Source organism: Siniperca chuatsi, linkage group LG16 (assembly GCF_020085105.1).
Source record: "Siniperca chuatsi isolate FFG_IHB_CAS linkage group LG16, ASM2008510v1, whole genome shotgun sequence".
NCBI lineage: Eukaryota > Metazoa > Chordata > Actinopteri > Centrarchiformes > Sinipercidae > Siniperca > Siniperca chuatsi.
The window spans coordinates 18,558,310-18,577,607 of NC_058057.1; the positions used below are offsets into that span (position 1 = coordinate 18,558,310).

General features: G+C 39.9%; 1 protein-coding gene across 4 annotated transcripts; it reads right to left on the reverse strand.

Annotated features, from left to right (window-relative positions):
- Positions 1 to 6,654: 6,654 nt before the first annotated feature.
- mideasa (mitotic deacetylase associated SANT domain protein a) lies at positions 6,655 to 18,554 on the reverse strand. 4 transcript variants are annotated; one of them, XM_044169984.1, is made up of 14 exons: positions 18,023 to 18,551; positions 16,795 to 17,565; positions 15,851 to 16,680; positions 13,933 to 14,142; positions 11,508 to 11,847; positions 11,353 to 11,419; positions 11,094 to 11,236; positions 10,880 to 10,983; positions 10,503 to 10,578; positions 10,266 to 10,354; positions 9,637 to 9,780; positions 9,230 to 9,346; positions 8,627 to 8,793; positions 6,655 to 7,636 (listed from the first exon to the last, which is right to left on the reverse strand). In XM_044169984.1, exons 2-14 carry the CDS (start codon positions 17,327 to 17,329, stop codon positions 7,405 to 7,407), a joined length of 3,054 nt encoding a protein of 1,017 aa, XP_044025919.1. In that variant the 5' UTR covers positions 17,330 to 17,565; positions 18,023 to 18,551; the 3' UTR covers positions 6,655 to 7,404. The 4 variants fall into 4 exon arrangements, with proteins under 4 accessions (XP_044025919.1, XP_044025918.1, XP_044025917.1 ...); XM_044169983.1 differs by having other exon boundaries at positions 11,109 to 11,236; positions 15,851 to 17,565; positions 18,023 to 18,554; XM_044169982.1 differs by having other exon boundaries at positions 15,851 to 17,565; positions 18,364 to 18,551.
- Between the last annotated feature and the right edge of the window lie 744 nt (positions 18,555 to 19,298).

Consider the following 19,298-nt stretch of genomic DNA (forward strand, 5'->3'; position numbering starts at 1 on the left):
GCTACAGCTCCTGCCTCCCAATAAGGAGATCGTGGGTTCGTGGGTTCGATTCCCGGACCGGACCAACATCACACAATCTCTCTGGGTGGAGTCTGCATGTCCTCCCCGTGTTACCGTGGGTTCTCTCCGGGTTCTCCGGCTTCCTCCCACCGTCCAAAGACATGCATGTGTAGGTTAATTGATAACTCTAAATTGCCCGTATTGAATGAATGTGTGAGTGAATGGTTGTCTGTCCTTGTCTGTGTCTGTGTTCGCCCTGCGACGAGTTGGCCACTGTCCAGGGTGTGCCCTGCCTAAGGCCCGAAGTCACTGGGATAGGCTCCAGTCACCCGCGACCCCCTAACGGGGACCAAGCGGTAGAAAATGGATGGATGGATGTCACTATTAGGTTTAACAAGCTCAGAAGTGTTATATGGGCATGGCGGGTTTTACAACACATGACATGTCGTTGCACCCCCAGAAACGACCGGAGCAAGCCACATTCTTTTTTATTTTTGCAACTTATAATGATAATGCCTTCAGTTCAGTACAAAACACTTTCTTTCAGCCTAAACACATTGTGTCTGTTAGGTATTCTTACATTACATAATATAAGATATCAGGTATAATTGTTTCAGGACGCTACAGAATGCATTACAGAAAGTTTCTAAACTTTAAAAGACAACAGAGTATATGTCCCTGTGATTATGTGACGCCTTCTGAGCCGTCCTGATGTGGTTGATATTTACTGCCTCAAGCAAACACTAATAATTACCTTTAATGTACCAAAAGGTCACTACTCAATACAAATTTGTTTTTGTGGTGTTCTTCTCCCCATTTCTAGTGAAGCAAGCCTTTTTCATAGCAGCATAAGGAATAAATAATGTCCTTGTGTAGACTGTTTTTGTTAAAGCAGTGACTCAGTGGGGAATGAGGATGGGCCAAAAGCTCTTGTTCTCTCATGGGAAGATTGGCAGGAGTCAGGAAATTAGGACTGAATTGAGAGCACTTACAGTGAGTGAGTGCATTTGGCAGGGCTACAGCCACCATCTCTTTCACCCTCGGATAATTTCAAATTTCAGCAAGGTGGCCTCCCAAGCTGCATATAAGCCATAACAAAAGAAGTCTCCTGTAATAAACAAAAAGTGACTTTATTGGGGAGGAGGACGGGCAAATGGGCACAGCTTCCCTGACATTGTTGCTGCAGTGATTTAAATCCTTCTGTTTAAATGTGTCTCACTATTCAAACATTCCCTCATCCTCCATATCTGGTGGTTGCATTATGTGATATAAATGTCAAGTAGCCCTCTCTTCTCATCACATTACAGCACTCCACAGTGACATATTTAAAGGAATAGTTTTACATTTTGGGAAATAAGCATAGAGAATAAGCGGAGAGTTGCCCAGAGTTAAATGAGAATATTGAAACCACTTTCATATCGATGCTGTAAATATGAAGCTACAGGCAGCAGATGGTTAGCTTAGCTTAGCATAAGACAGAAAACAGGGGGACAGCTAGCCTGGCTCCCCCAATCTGCCAAAGAAGCACCTCTAAAGCTCAATTAATACATTATAACTTTTTACACTTTCATTTTTGTACATATTAAACACACAAGATATAACATGTTAATTAGTGATCTTTAGAGGTGCTGGTAGGCCTATTGTTTTACCTTTGGACAGCGCCTAAGCTAGCTGTTTCCCCCTGTTTTCAGTCTTAATGCTAATCTAAGATAACTGGCTGCTGACGTTAATTAGTATTTACCATACAAACATGAGAGTGGTATCGATCTTCTCATCTAACTCTCGGCAAGAAAGTGAACAAGTGTAATTCTACATACTTCTTTAAGCTGCTGGAACTCAATATCACCCCTCAGGGAGGGCTTGATGGACTTGGTACCCTGGACAAGGTAATAATTTCCTCTTGCTGTGACTGACAGCAGGGTAAGGGCCCTTTTCACTCAAAAGTAGAGGCAACACTTCAAGGTGTAGATTGAGGCCAAGATCTATATGTTCCATTAAAATGAGCAGTGATACAGATCTCTCAAAACATGCCAGTGTCAGTCACCAGCACCTGAGGCATCACAGCCTCGCTGCACTGGAGATGAATGGACTGTAGTCGAGGGGCCATTTGCGTAAGTGTGAGAGAGTTATGCTGCTGACTCCAGCTAAAATACTGACAGATGGGTTTAATTCCATTACGTGAGCTACTGTGTAAGGATGGAGTAGCAGCTGACCAACAGCAGAGCGCAGGGCTGTTTTATGTTCACTGCACAGGACCTGACTACAAAATGCTGGCGAGCTGTGGATAAGGATGACAGACAACCAATCGAAGTGAGGAGTGTCACGGATCAAGAGGTCAGCGCAGCAGATTACATCCCCCAAGGCCATTGACCGCACATTGAAATTGAGCTGAGTGGTTTGTCAGTTATATGGCCGTTATAGTCATCACATGAAGCGATTTTGGTGCGACATCAAGGACAGCTGGATGTAAGCAATGCTGGGGAGATTATGCGCGTTACATACAGCAGAATGCAGCAGCTTCTCTTCTATAATGTGGTGAACAAACTGACTGGTTTTCTAGTTTAAATGCACTAAATGTGGCTGATTGGAACGATTTTTGTAAACATTGTAAGCCAATCAAGACCAGTGCTATGTCCCTATTCCACACTACAGTGTGCACTATACTACTTTGATAGTATTCTGTTTTTGCATTTAGAATACAAGAAATCAATGTACTTTACGGTTTGGTACAAACATAAAATGATAACAAGACTCATCCAGCCAATTAAACTCCAAAGCAAAATGTTTTTCCAAAGATGTTGTACTTTCTTTGCTTCTAACTTTTTAATAAGGCATCCTTTGTTAAGGGTTTATGTATGCTGTGAGTAATGACTTTATTAATAAATGATTTTCTAAAGCTTTACGTATCAATTATAAGCCATTAAAGAGAACAACTTTTCAGTTGCCAGGTTTTGAATAATCCCTTTGGCTGATTTGACAGTATGATCATGTACCTTCTGGAAAAGAGCTGCTGACAGGACTGGACCAAAATCCCCTTATTAAAAAAATATTAAGCATTTATTAATGATTTACCAACATTATCACTAAATAGAAAGGATTAACATCTGCCAGTGGGATTTTTGGCAATCCACTCACAACCCTTAATTTGTTCTTATTAGTGGTTTATAACTGATACTTGTGATTTATGAACAATTAAGTCATTAGTTACCTTATTAGAAAGTGGCTTCCCCTTTTTCCTGAGGCCTTCTTGGAGTTGGTTCTCCACCATCCACAAGCAACCCTGTCTCTTAAAAAGTATGTTTATATACCACTAATTTGTGAAACATCATTGCTGTCTGGATTGAATGTTCAGTGGCAATATTTTTCGAGCGAAGACATTTTCAGTTATATGTTAATAAAATAACTACCAAGAGCTGTGAGTGCCTAACATAACCACAAAATAAGATTAATTATGCTTTATTTGCCATGAGCGGATGTTGTATTAAATACTTTGATAGTGAATGTTTTGCAGATATGTTCAGTATCAATATTTTGTGACTTTGCAGATACATTTATTAACAACCTTTGCTCATAATGTTGATTTAAAAAAACACATAATCGTGGCTACATTACTTTTAACTTGAAACATATTTGCTGTTGCAAATTAGTGGTATATTAATGTAATTTCTTGGAGACAGGGTTGCAACAAGTTGTTTCACATTTCATGTACTGTCTTTTGTCACTTTTCTAGTGTGAACATGCAACAAACTAAAAACCCACTATGGATTAGTATCAACTATGGAATTGGGACAAACTTCAGGTTTAAGTTTGATGTGTTCACTGAAATGAGTTTAGTGGTGCAACAATATTAATACATCACAATCTATGTTTAATTGTTTTTCTATGAGCAGTGTCCCTTTGTTGAACAGGCTGGTGATGTGTCCGTCTCTGCTATAACTGCATCACTTTTGATGGACTGAAAAGTTCAGACACACTGATCCAACTTTTCTTACATCAAAGACATTCAAAAAGTAAACGAGGTGGACACAAACTCTGTCTGTTCAGTGATGGATCAGGCACCAGAAAAATATCTTTAAAATGTTAAAATTCGCTATCTTTGAATATATATGTACCATATCTAAATAGTATATAGCATATAGACCTCTTTAATTAATCTTTAAATAAATAAATTATCAACATTTTTATCCACATCGCTCAGTTCAACTCAGTTTTTTACCCCACAAATGAAGAAACAGATTGGTTGAGATGTGTTTTATGTGCAGTCGTTTTACGAGCATGACGTATACTGTGGCCCATGTTTCTTTCTGTGTACTTACTGCAAGAATTGACATTGACCTGCAGCCCCAGAAAATAAAAAAGTTTTATAGCTGAGTGGCTGAACATAAATAATCTTAATGTTCATTTCTGCTTTGCATCAGGTTTAACCTTGATCCTGCTGGAGAAGAACCATCGATCTTTTCATTTGTCCTTCAGACATTTAGTGACATTGATCCAGCGTTTTGCCCTTGTCGCCAATTGCTCCACACCAGTCTGCCTTGTAAAGTCTTCATCGTCTCTTCCATTCCTAACCTATTTTGCTGTGTCCACGTAGCCGGGTTTCTAATGGGGCCTTATTAGCAGCCCTACTGCTCAGGGACAGATATTTGATCCTTACTGTAAACCTCCAATGCTTCGTCACAAGCCCCAGGGCAAAAAGGAACCTCTGAGGACATTGAATACACAACACTGTCAGTTACATTTCACTGAAAACACTCGATCAGTAATGGGGAAAACATGTTAATAATGAGCAGCCATGCTTTAAGATTGACAACCATACATTCCCAAATGTGGACAATTTAAAGAAAGGTTTCATAAGAGGGGGGTCAGAAAAGACGGAGGGTAGTCTGGCATATGCAGAGGACAACAATCCTGTCTCGGATCAACTAACTAATAGTACATGTCAGTTTCCAGAATATACTGGATCTTTGTGGATATTGGTGATTAAATGTTATCCAAGAGTTATTTTCACTTTCACTTTATTCTGCATCAAAACATAAAGTGGGGAAAAATAAATGTGCCACATAAAGTTAACCTTTAATAAAATTCAAGTTCATCCATCATAAATTCTTTATGCTTTGGCTGTTTGTTCATGTTAATAGTGAAACTATTTTTACCAATACTGTTTGAAGTGTGTTGCAGTCCAAGTCCAAAACGAATATTAATGATGCTGGGGGGGACCTTGCTTTCTTTTTATGAAATATGAGAATTATCCCACCCTCCCACACCAATAATTTTCATACATTCCCTAAATGTGGCCAAGTCCAAGAGTAATGTTAAGAGCACTATTAGTGAGGGAAAATGATATAGAGAGACAATTGGACAATACTGTAAATTTGTACCGACAGTGCCGTCTCTGCCTGGCTATGAAGTTTTGTACAGACGTTCATGGTGCCCAGAGGATGAATCCCATTAACTTGATCCCTCGACTTTTCCTCTAGCGACACCATGAGGTTGACATTTGTGATGTAAGTGGAATATCTCAAAAACTGTTGCCATGCCACTGATTGCCATGAAATTTAGTAAAGACATTCATGTTCCCCTCAGGATGAGTTTTAATAACTTCGATGATCCTTAACGTTTTGCCTAGCGCCACCATCAGGTCAGAATTGCCATCAGCCTCAGCTCTACTTTGTGTTTAGTGCTAGTTACAGTAGCAAATGTTAGCATGCTAACACACTAAACTAAGATGGTGAACAGGGTAAACATTATACCTGCTTAAGATCATCAGTATAGCATTGATATGGTAATAACAATGTTTTTGTTATGTTCTGCTAATGTTAGCATTTAGCTAATAGGTTATTTTACTAACTCTCTGTGATAATGACTAAATTCCCATTTTGTGGTAAAATATTCCTTTAAGTTCCTTTGGTATCATTAAATCCAGGGATCCAGTGAAGTCAGTGGATTTTCCTCTTGCTCTTGTCTTGGCTCAAGAAGCAGTTTGTGTGTGTGTGTGTGTGTGTGTGTGTCCCTGCTAATTTCTGCAAGAGCAAGAAAGTAAATGAGAGCTGTCAGGGTCCAACTTGTCAGTGATGAGGGGAAGACAGAAACAGGGCCACTTTGTCCTCCGTGATCTCAGGGCAATATGCCTTGCATCTCATCTCCTGAGGGCGACAGGCTACACTTCCCTTTACTGAGCATGCTCTTTAAATGGCTGAGTTATGTCACCACTGATCACTGCCAAATTTCACCACACCCCAGTGACTTGACGAGTTGGCTCTCCAGCCCTTAATCTGAAAATGATAGGCCTGTAGAGCCTGTCTAGCATACTGAATCTGACCTATGAATACAGTATTTTAGATTTATATTTCATTGTGGTAAATCTTTCTTGCTGAGTAGATATAGATGTTGGTGTAAGGACAGCATTTTAAGCAAGAAGATTTAAGATTTTAAGATTTAAGGAGATGGCCTGGTAAAATGACAAATGGATCCACAAAGAATTTCGGCCAAGTTTGTCTTAATCCATACAGACAACAACAAAATTTCTATTTATCTACACACAACCGTGTGTGATAGAAATATCCTGCAAAATACTGAACCACTGCCACCACCTGCTGGATCGACTATGTCTTGCAATCACACTGTTCATTTAGCGACTGACAAATAAAGAGACACTTCTCAGAACAGTAGAGATTTTAATAAACTTTTCAATTCATAAGTCAAATTGCAGCAGACATGATTAGTTTTTATATTACCAAAATCATTGCAAAACACAGTCTCATAAATATATGGCAATCTCATATATACTTTTTTGTACATATTCATTTTCAAAAGGTCCCTTAGTTGTAAAAAATGTGTATAACCAACCTAAAAATCTGATGGAAATCTGCAAAGCACAGTATTTTCCTAAGAAAATGATTTTAAATATAAGTTCTTACTCTATATTTATTTAAAAGGGCCACTACTATAAAGTGAAAGATTGCTTTGATCTTGATGTTTTATTGCTGAACAGGCATCCTGATTATCTTATGAAGTATCTTATAGTATTCGCAATGAAAATGTATAGTATTTTGATATATATTCAATTAAATAAAGGATATAAAAAGGCAATATTGGCAAAAGCAGAAGCTTATGGTATAAGTGCATTTACAAAAAAATAAACTTCCTCTGAATATTTAAAAGATACAAATGTGTGAAAATGTGGAGTGTGACTGCCTGGCTGCTGGATAACAGACCCAGTGTCAGCCAGGGAAGAAGTGTGAAGGTTAAAAGGAAGACTTGAAAAGCGTTTCTCTTATCCTCATCCTGCTCCTGTGGGGCAGTACATCTTTTGTCATCCCTCCATTTCTGATTCGATCTCCATCTCTACCCTCTAATTTCCCATCAATCCAACTTCTCATTGATTTCTCTCCTGCATGTTGTCTCTTAGTGCCAGTCTTCATCGTTGTCATCCTCTCCCTCAGATGAATCTTCATGGCTGCTGACGCCGTTCCCATCTTTTCTCTGATGAGCCACCGCCGCTGCTGCCGCCTTCCTGGCCCGAGCTTCAGCTGCTGCCTGCTCCTCCTCCTCTTTCTGACGCAGCGCTGCAGCCTTCTTCTCCTGCTCCGCATGACTCTTCATGTGGGCACTACGACTCTTCACTTTATAAAACACCCTATGGTACAGGAAGAACATTATGCAACATTGCACATAATAGCAGCTGTTTGAAATGATGCAACACTAAATGTAACTGATAGAAGAAGGTTACAAAGTCCACTGCAAGGACCAAATTCTAAGGCATACTTGCCAAAATCATTGTAAATAATAAATGACTCATGCCTTGAGTCTTCAGGCCTATTTGTGGTTGTGGGAGGCTAGAGCCTATCCCAGCATGCATCAGTTGTGCAACCGATTCACTGATCAATCAGTGTCAAGTGCACATGAAAACGTTGTAATTAAAAATGTTTGATACTAACTTTGTCTATGTGGCCGGGGTCATTAAGGATGGCACAAGTGTTAAAGCAGTTTAAAACTATAGCCCAACCAATATTGAATTTCTGAGGCCTATACAGGTATTGGTATTTGAGAATTTAAAAAATTATGATTTATCAGTTGGTTTTACATGAACACACCGTATCCCTTAAAAAAATAAAACATATTTAGAGAATTGTGACAAAGATATGTACTAAGTGAAACAGTTGAAAAATAAACTTGTCAGTGCTCTCTGGTAGATAAATTAAATTATGTAATGGTGACACTGTGTATAATTATAATATAATATAACACCATTATATAACATATAATATATATATATATATATATATAGCTTTTCTGTAGTGCAATTTTCGTTACGTATCGTCTGAAATACACACCAATACCAATACATCTGCAAGAAGCTAATACCAGTCAAGCTCTAATTAAAACACATTAATGTTCCAGAACATTAAACAAATAAATAAGACGTTATGAAACAAATAACCACATTATATCATATATTATAAAACCATACTATATCTATTATAAAAACGTGAAATTGTTAATTTAAAGAGTTAATTTCAAACTTTCAAAAGTCTGGGGGAAAATGACGTTGTGAAATGAAAACATTTTATTTCATAATGCCACTTTTCATCAATGTATATCTGTCAATCAATTGATTTGGCCTTACCTGCCACATTTCTTGCATGGAAATACTGCGTCAGGATCCGGCGGGGGCTTTGCTGGTGCTCTGCTCTTCTTTGCTGCAGGCTCGGCCCGAGGCCCGTGAGCTGCTGTCAGATGTTGAGCCTCCTTATTCACAGTGTTCGGCTCTTTGAGCACCACCATTGTTCCTGCCTGGAGAACCAAATGTAAGTAGACATCAACGTTAGTTTGACTTTTTTTTTTTTTTTTTTTTTACTTCGTACATCAGTGGACGTAAGGCTCAACCAGGCTTCTTGACACTTTTCATTAAACCTGATTGGGTTAATAGAAAATGTGGTCTGAGGTGTAGTATTAGTCAATGAACTGCATTGCAGATACTAGAATATATAGTGAAATACTATCGTAGAAAAGGTTTCAATTGTAGTCATCTGGACACTGTTATCAGAATCAGTTCCCATCCGGAAGTCATTCTCAATTGTGAAAATGGTCTGAGAACCGTTCTCAGACCATTTTTACGTAACGTCTTGATTCTGATAACAGTGTCCAGATGACTACGATTGAAACCTTTTCTACGATGGAACATTCCTGGATGAATGAGGGACTACACCGTTTTAAGTGAAATACTTACATAGTCATGAGCCTGTAGTGACCGGGCAACCCTCGCCTGCTGGCTGCTCTCATGGCTCTGGTCGTAAGAAACATCCTTCTTGTCATCTCCATCTGTCAGTTTTGACTGCTGTGAACTCTGTGTAACCAGAAAAATGCAAGATCATTGCACAAAATATTGGAACCACCTTTAAAATTCTCATTTAAAAAACACCCTCAAGGCTTTAGAAAGGGTTATTTGGTGTCCCTCCTCCTCGTGACCGAAAAAAAAAAGTCAAAGATGAAATTCACAAAATTATCACATCTTTCTTGTAACCGGACTCAGTCTATGGAAATATGTTTAGCACATACATTCTATAACATTAACTGAGTGATTTTCATGCTTTACAACACATCAGTATGGTACATTTGATGTTAACTCCACTCTACCTTAACGTCCACCACAGCCTCTGTGTGCTTCTCCCCTGGTGAATCTGGAGGGCCAAAGGTTAAAATCCCATTGCGACCAATCTTCACCTGCTTCTTGTACGTGTAGTAAAACTCTACACACTGGGCCACAGTCTTGGTCTGCACCTTTAAAAATCGGTCAAAAAAAAAAAAATACATATACATACAGAATTTTACTATCATTAATGAACCTTTTCCACTGTGATGCTGCTGTGCGGGGATGCACCTTACAATGTGCATTTGTGGCATCCATTATCTAACAGTGGTATTGTTGCTGTTAATGTTTCCATAAAATGAAGACCACATTTCCCATAAATCATAATTTTCCTCTTTTTTTGCATGTTTTAAAATATATAAAGTTTGTGATGAAAGAAGAGCAGCCTTGTCCTGTTTGCAAAAGGACATTTTCCATTACATCTGAATCTGGCTTCATATTGTTGTTCTTGTTTGTTTAAAGCACTTATACTAACGCCTCAAAATTAATGTGTTAATGATTTATTGGTGTTGAAAAGCTACATACAGTACATTTAACTAAATTTAATGTATTTTTTTAGATTTATTTACATTGATTCGAAATCTTTCATGCTTCAGGGTAAAATTAACAAGCATACCAATTTCTGCACCATAATGAAGTCCTTCCTGTAGGCAGAGATCCCCTTATTGAAGTAATGCTTCTCTTCTGCAGTCCAGCAGTCAGAGCCTGTGAGTAAATCAGTACAATTTATTGTGTGCTTACAAGAGAAAATGAGGAAACATTTAAAAGAGAGGTAGGAAATCAGAGAAGGAGACAGAAGGAGGAAGATGAAGAGACGGAGGCAGCTTTATTTTCCTGTAATGTCAATACTCACCTGAGTAGTGATAACCTGTCAGGTGATGGCCTTTGGGGAAAACTGGGTCATGGAGCATCAAACGTCCCAGCATTTCCTGGAAATCAACATGATTAATTACAGTGAGCAAAACATTCTTTAACAAGCTCATTGTTACTCATTTGAGTGCTTCAACTATACAACACTATATAACAATTCTAACATTAACAAGTATGAATTTACAGTGAAAATAAAGTAATATTTGAAAAATGCATGTTAATAAAGACATTTTAAGATTTTGACCATTTCTGCTGCTGTCAATTTTTAGGGATTTGATTTAATCAAAAGGTTTCCTACTAAAACTCCTGCAAACTGGATTGCATTAAGTTGAATGAGTCATTATGAGTCACTATACTCACAAGGAAATCACCTCCACATTCATGTAAACAGTGTAAAACCAGCTCCTGGTTGGTTCCTCCGCCCCTGAGCACACTGGAACAAGCCATGTTCATCAAATCCTCCACTGAAAAAAACAAAACAAGAGAATGTGAGGACGATTTGATTTGATTAGTGGGAAGGGCATAGTGAGAAAAAGCTCAGGTCAGTGGATGACAGGTAATGTGAGATACTAACTCCTCTCTTGATCACCGTGTTTGAGATGGGAGTCATCCACAGGAACCCAAACCAAGTCAGCCTTGTGCTGGTCAAACTGGGAGGAAAGTTGATCTTGCAACTCAGGAATTTCTGCCTGGTAGTACCGCCCGATGTTGATACGCCTGGACAAGTAAAAAATAAAAATAAATAAATAAAAAGACACAAATATAATACATTTCTGATAAGAAGTTATTTTTTGGGCCAGATATTGAAAACCTGTTTAGGTGACTGTACATACGGTTCAAGGCTAGCAGGTGTGGCATCAGTGATCAAGGGCAGAACAGGAGGTGTGATTTCTGAACTTGCTGAAAATACAAATAATTTTTTCTGAGAATGCCTCATTAGTAGAATTTGTCTCAGACCATACCCGTAGAAGCAACAACTAATACTTACTGGAGCGCAACAGACTGCGTGTCGCAGACTTGGGCGTAGCCGGCGGTGGCAGGATTTGGTTGCTTGCAATGTTGGTCAGGAAGGTGGAGAAGTAGAGTCCCGAGCCCTCACGCACGGGAGACAGGATAGGTGGAGGCGTGTACGGGGGCAGGGTGAGGGGGTTGTCAGGCATGCGGACTGGAGAGCGCAGGTTGCTCTGGTAGGAAGAGATGCTGGAGTAGAGGGATGGAGGGATGAAGGTGGATGGTTTGTGCGGAGGAATTATGAGAGGCTCAGGACGAGGTCGCCGCTTAAATTTGGATTTTCCAAACTCGTCCAGCCCCGGATCGTTTTCTCCGTCCTGGATAGAGGAAGGATTGCGGTGCATGTTAGGGTTTGATCAGACCTTTAGTTTGTTTTCTTTTATCAGTCTAATGGAAAAGTAATTTTTTTTATGTACTTGTAGATGCACCTTCTTATCTTATGTTTTTATATATGTAATTCCTTCTTATGTATGATCTTTGCCTATTTATTTATTTTTTGCTTTTCATTTTGAAGCACAAGTCTACGCCTGCCGTATGAAATGCTCTATATAAATAAACTTTACTTTACTCGCCCAGTTGCTCTTCTGGTGTATTTCTGACACAGTAGCCACTCAACATTAAACCGCACTTGTTATCACCCGTAAACACAGATGTCGCCAAAGCAACCAGGAATTTTACTAGACAGAAGATTAACAGGTACTCTTCATTGCACGTGGACCTTTCCCACATCTGATTGGACCAAAGCACCACTTGCTGGGCTGTCATTGGTCTCATCTTCTGATTTTCCAAAGTTTCTTAATAACTATGACAGAAGTAGTAAGTACATGACAGAGCCAGGTTAGCTGCTAGCTCTTTATGCTAAGCTAAGCTAACCAGCTGCTGAATTTAGCTTCATATTGAGTTATGAGACAGATGAGTGTGGTATCAAACTTCTCATCTGACTCTCAGCAAAAAATAAATAAACAAGGGTATTTCCCAAATTTTCAAACTATTCCATAAAGATTTAAAAAACAAACTATGATAAAAAAAAAATATGATGCATTGTTATACATTACCCAGTATGGTAACACATTTACATTAAGATATACATATTCATCATTAACTCCTTGCTTATTAGCATGCATATTCGTAGCATATTGGCTCTTTATTAGTCATTATAAAACACTTATTAATGCCTTATTCTGCATGAACCTATTCTACAACTACTAGGCCATTAACTAGAGTTTTCCCTCAATAACCTCCTAATTACTGCTTATTGATAGTACGTAAGGACGTTGTTGTACATGAATTACGATCTAAATATGCCTTGTTCAGTATGGGCCTTATAAAAGGTGGTAGTATCACAAGAACAGTTATTCGCCTTTAATAACACTAAATTAAATTAGGTCTAACTCAGAATATGTTCTAAAGTTTTAAAGCGAGGTCTTGCTTATAACTAATTCACTAGTAGTTTGATATTATTAACCCACACAGGTTCCCTATTCTAAAGTTGCCTCCTCTTCACACTTAGTAAATCCAATATTCTACTTGCACAATGTAGTATGACTTATATCCGAACTGCACGTCTGTTTACTTACTTTATTTCTACAGTAACCTTACCTTCACCGCCAACCTTAGTGATCACCTGACAATGCGTTTTCATCCTTAAGTTAGTTACTTTACTTTTCACAGTTAGCTTTGTACATATTACTGCCGAACTGCCAAAAATGAAAGTGACTGACTTGCACCGTCTTGCGAAAGCGAGCAGCTCTTCCACACGTCGAGTGTAAAAAAGAGCCATAACGTTGGTGCTACACTGAGTGACTAGATAACGTCGCTAACAGTTATCTAAGACACTGAGATGATTATCAAAATTATCAAAAACGATACAACGATAATATGTACAAAGCTAACTGTGAAAAGTCAATAAGCAGTAATTAGGAGGTTAGTGACGGAAAACTCTTAGTTAATAGCCTAGTAGGTGTAGAATATGGTCATGCAGAATAAGGCATTATTAAGTGCTTTACAATTACTAATAAAGAGCCAATATGCTACTAATATGCATGCTAATAAGCAACTAGTTAATGGTGTATATGTGTATCTTAATATAAAGTGTTACCAAAAGTATATAAAGTAAAATAAGCTCCTCTTCTCACAACTACAACATTAATAATACTTTCATACTTTTACTTAAGTAACATTTTGAATGCAGGACTTTTACTTGGAATGGAGTATTTTTATATTGTTGTATTGCAACTTTGGCTTAAGCAACAGATTTGAATACTTCTTCTAATATTGACCTCTTAAGAGGCGGATAATGTGATTACAGGTCACCCTAAATCTACTGTTTCAACACTGAATGAGATGATATCAAATATAAACCATAAAAAGAAATGCAAACATCATCTCCGTACAATACTAACCTGGCCAAAACTCTCGCACTTCCTGAGTGATCGCCGACGAGCCACAATGACAGAAGGTTTGCGATCGGACTGTCCTGCAGGCCGCTCACCCGGGCCGAGTCGTCCCTGAGCCCAGCCACCTGGAGGATCTGTCTGACTCTTGTGCACTGGCACAGATACAGGGATAACCAGAGGCACCATAGTGGCCTGTCTGCCTGAAGGACCTTCTTCCTGTTGAGGCATAAAAGTAAAAGAGGCAAGTAGATGAGTAGAGTTGGAAAAGAGAAAGTAACAGGAAGATTTAAGAAGTAGCAGGGAAAATGAAAAAGGGACTTAGATATAAAAAAGAGGAAGATGGTATGAGCGCACATGATCGTCTACACATAAATGCAGTTTTAAATCAGATTCATTTTCAAATTAACTACATTTATTCATTTTCTTCCTGAATGAAAATATGTTGTATATTTTATAATAAATTACATTAGGGTTGATTATTTTACTTATAAATTAATATATTAACTATTTTTTCGATTAGTAGAAATGCCCATCACACAAATAACAAGACATCTTCAACTGTCTGGTTCCCAAAGGTTTTCAACTTGCAATGACATAAAAGTGAGAAAAGCAGCAAATCCTAACATTTAAGATGCTTTAACCAGCGAAAATATGGTATTTTCGGTTGATTAAAAAGACTAAAACAATAAATTGATTATCAAAATGTTTGCTCTTTAATTTTCTATCGATGAATTAATCAATTAATCGACTAATTGTTTCAGCTCTAAATGATATAATTGAGAGCCAATTAAGAGCTCTCAATTGAGAGCTAATTAATATCTACTTTAATACGTTTAAAATTTTAACTCAAACTGGTAAAAAAAAAATCTGAAAATCTGCAGCGCTGCCACTGTCAAATGTAACATGAGGATTAGACTTTCTTTTTTATAAATAAAAGAACACAGTGATTTTATTACCACATATTTCAGTAGTATTCAGGAGTGCAAATGTCTCCCTGGTATTTCTCGTCAAGCTGATACATTTTTCAGCAATTCTTAATTGTACTAGTGGCAGTGAAACATATAAATCAGTTTTATGATTTATACTTCAGGCAAAGGTAATCTCCTCACTCAGAAAAGTACTGCTTGATAACTAAAATACAAAAGCAATATTAAACCTGTTTGGTGTGTTGGGGAATATAGGAGTGTAGCTGTGCAGGTTGACAGCTCGGCTCCGCCCTAGCTCTGCTGAATGACTGGGAAAGAGCTTAAGGAATGTGGAGGTGTGCAGACATGCAGCTGCTCCAATGGTACATCCAGCATGCACACTCCGCACAAAAACCTCCTACAAGTCTGATAACCCCCTGAGGGTAGAGCATTAAACGTCCCTGTGCTAAGGAAAAACTGACGAAAACTGACTTTAACTAGTTTTGTGCTTAGTGTCTGTTTAACAACGCTGCTAAAGTAAATAAAGAAGCCGATTCCAGTGGGTGTGCCACGTAGAATGGAAACACTAGAAATCCTGGATACCAAGGTTCAGGACATCACCTTTGTTACAGCGATAAAATGAGAGCAATATTTCAAATCCAAAAGGGGGAATCTTCAATAATAGCTGTTTTTTAGGTTGCACCAGACTGTGCACACTTTCAAACAGCCTGCTATAGCTGAGACTCGACAGCTGTAGGAATCAAGTAAACTAAGAAAAGAGTTTTGTAAATGATGGGGAAGTTCGGCATAGAAACAGGGTTCTTCCTCTTTGTACAGCTGCTTGCCAACTTTGCCAGATGAGAAAATTTGCTCTTACATGCATAGATTAGCTGCCCTTGCCATTCTTCCTCAAGTAAACTGGGCCTAAAGCAAGTACTTAAATGGCTACTTTGCTGTAAAATTACCAAAAATAAATAGGAAATTAACTACAGCAACAGTGTAATGAGTGATGTTTTAACCTTGACCATCTTCGCAGGCAAGGACTCCATTTCTGACGCTTTCTGGGCCAGAGTCTCCAAATTGATCTCCTTAGACGCCCTCCTTCTCCTACTGGTGATCTGGATGACCCCTCCTGTGGTCACCTGGCTTTCCCCTCCTTTCACAGCCTGAGTGCCTGCTACTCCGTTCTGGGACGGTGGAGGCTCTTTGGATGCTTGAGACCAGATGTTTGTCGAAGGGGGACCCAGCGGGGACTGTCCGTCTCTGGAAAGGCGACGTGAGCGTCGAGGCGCAGCCAGCGTTGCATCTGAAGGCTCTGTGGGATTTGTGGCGACCTTTTCAGAGCATGGTTCAGGCACGGATGATGCATCACTGGTTTGAGCGCCTGGTTCCTGATGTGGCTCCACTGACAGGACATCTTTTTTAGGCATGGTGTCAGGCGGACAAGGCTCAGGAGGCTGATGAGTCACAAAGTTTTGTGTTTGTTGCTGTTTTGGCTGCACCTGTAGTTGTGTTGTTTCTTGCTGTGGCACATTTTTTTGTTGCAATTGCTGCTGCATTTGCTGAATTTGTTGCTGTCGCTCCTGTAGTTGTTGATGGTGATACTGATGCTGCATTTGCTGCAGTTGTTGTTGTTGCATTTGATGCTGCTGGATTTGGTGCTGCTGTTTCTGCATGTGTTGCTGCTGTTGCAACTGAAGGTGATGCTGCTGATGCAACTGCTGTTGCTGTTGTTGCTGCTGCTGCTGGTGATGGTGATGCATTTGTTGCTGCTGCATCTGGTGTAGCAGGTGTTGTTGTTGAGTTTTAGGCTGCTCACCATACGCCAGGCTCGGCACTCCCTTGTTGCCTGGAAAAACAGAGTAATAACCGGATGAAAACTGTTGCTTGCTGGGTCTAAATGTTGCCTGGAAGGGCTGCAGCATGGACCCCTGCAAAGTGTGAGAAGGCACATGGGGCTGACCTTGGAGCTCGACACCTTTGTGGGCTTGCTGATAGGCTTGCAGCTGAGCCTGGTGCATCGCAGCCGCGGCGTGCTGCTCCCACTCGAGCCCCCTCCCTTGAGCTTGAGCCTGGGTGGCATCTCTGTAAGCCTCAATGGGTCCTGGCAGTGGATTTTCTGCCCCCAATGGCAGAGCTACACCCTCATGGACTCCCTTGTGGAACGCCATCTGACCCCTGACATTCCCTCCACTTATATAGGGCCCAAAGTTCTGCCCCCAGGCTGGCACAGGAGCTTCCTGAGACCAGCCGGGGGCCTGTATGGGGTCCTGGTGCATCCACTTTACTGGAGCAGCCTGTTGATAGTGCGGGAGACTTTGGGGCCCTTTCTCTGGGTTATAAACAGCAGAGCTGCCAGCAGAGTCACTGTGGCTTGACTCTAAAGCCGGAGATCCCATACCATAATAAACCTCCCCTGAATGCTGCACAGGCTCTTTCATGGCTGCAGCCCGATGCTTGCCGCTCTTGTCAGTATTAACTTGAGGAGGAAGACTCATAGTAATATAAAAGGTACGAAAATGTTGGAGTCAGAGCTCTCAAAAGTTATTGCCTCTGTAGTGTGCTTTCACTGCCTGTGGCTGAGGAATTCTTTGTTTAAATGTGTATACAGAGGTATTTGGGAGGAAATATAAATCCCAAAGGAAAGTGCAGGGTGGGGAGCATGCAACCCTCCTTCCAGAATCAAATCTGAGGTTTGCTGTCCATTCTTCTCATCCTCTTTATGGTGCCGGACCTTGTGAGAGAAAGGAGGGGTTAGACACTTTCTTTTTCTCTGATAGTATACAAAAGTTTTCACTCGTCTTTCACTTGTCTGCAGCAAAGAGGAAATTGAGGCCTACACAAGCAAATAGCCCAGTCTGTAAAGTGAAAATCAGTCAGAAAGTATGCCTGTTGAGGAAAGCGGTGGAAGAGCAAAACCTATATTTCGATAATTACGCCCCGGTGCGCGCAGAGAGGACGTTATAAACTGAAGACGTTTTGAAGCGGCCAGCAGCAACAAGGAGGCGCTTACAGTGTAGCTGCCATTTGGCATAACAAGAAATACAGGAAACGAAGGGACTCATGCAATCACCCGAGCGATAGCCAGTGATGTTATGTTAAAAATCAGCAATAAGGAAGCGCCTGAAGAGCGGAGTACTGTTAGGCACCACGGCAGATTAGTGAGCACGAGTTAAACACAGTGTATATACCTTATCAATGGTGCACAGAGCTCTCCATGGCCAGCTCCATGGAGTCACTTTGGTTTCGATCAAAGTCGACAGCATGCAGCTCCATGAAGGGATTGTGCGCAGCAAATGTCATAACTCTGACAACTTTCCCTCGAGTTTCACAGCGCACAGTATGACGAACAGGCGATTTTACAATCCCACGGAAACATAATCCAAAGTCCAGACAGGCTCCTTAACACTGTAATCGCAATGTTGCACACTGTATCCGTAAAACCGTGCACTTCAGGAAAACATGTCCACAACTTTCTCCCCGCATCAACGAGTAAACCACACATGAGACGGTGACTGTGTGAAGACTCTACCGTGCAGCGGCCTGCTCAGGTATTTTCGCTGATTTCAACACCCTGTTGCTGTCGAGCCCCGCTGGTTTAAACTTGATGTTTCGGTTTATCCAGATTGGATGAAACGCTGCAAAACTGCGCAAACACGCAGAAAGTTGTGCAGCCCAGAACGCACCGCCTCACCCCAAAACAGCGCAACTCACATCCTGTTATCCAATCCGATTGCTTGGCCACTCCCATCGCTGTATCCGTGTACGTTTGTTTTGCTGCCACGGCTGCCCGGGAGAGCGGAGTCTCAGCTCATCACACGGAAACAGTTTGTTGCGGGTAAAACAAGGACCGCAGGGAGGATTTTACAAATACTGAGGTCAAGTCAAAGCTGCCCCCTCCACCCCAGATCATTTACAAAAGGCCTTCAAATTTGATTAAATGTGCCACTAATTTGGATGTTTTTTCTTGTTTAATTCGTTCAACTGGTCCATTATATTTTTCATAAAATATTTTACAGTTTTTCTCTACTTTGCCAGGAATGAATTCTGATAGGAACACAGTTAAATCGTCGTATTTATTAATTTATTCAATTATTCATTTTCATTTTTCTTGGCCTAAAACTATCATATTCAAGGACACTGAGTCTAAAAAATGGTATGACACAGGTTTCCCAACTGGGGTCAAGTGGGACAAACTAGAAGCCACATTCAAAGTTTGTCATTATGCTTGTAATTGAGGAGGATTATTCTAAAAAATAATTATGATGTTTCACATGTAAATACTTTTTACATAGATATTTATATATTCACATTTTAACTTTTGGTCATTACATCTCTATTGCAAATAGTCTAAATTAGTAAACAAAATCAAAGAATAAAGGAAAATTAAAGAATTTTTTTGACAAGGTTGACTCTTAACTTCGATGCAAAGAATAAATTAACAATGTTCACCTGCTTAATGCAGAT

Coding starts and splice junctions, on each gene's coding strand:
- mideasa (XM_044169982.1), bottom strand. CDS start 17,329: ATGAGTCTTCCTCCTCAAGTTAATACTGACAAGAGCGGCAAGCATCGG. Junction 9,347..9,636: donor AGGCTGTGGTGGACGTTAAG/GTAGAGTGGAGT, acceptor CTGGTTACACAG/AGTTCACAGCAGTCAAAACT. Junction 7,637..8,626: donor CCATGCAAGAAATGTGGCAG/GTAAGGCCAAAT, acceptor CCTGTACCATAG/GGTGTTTTATAAAGTGAAGA.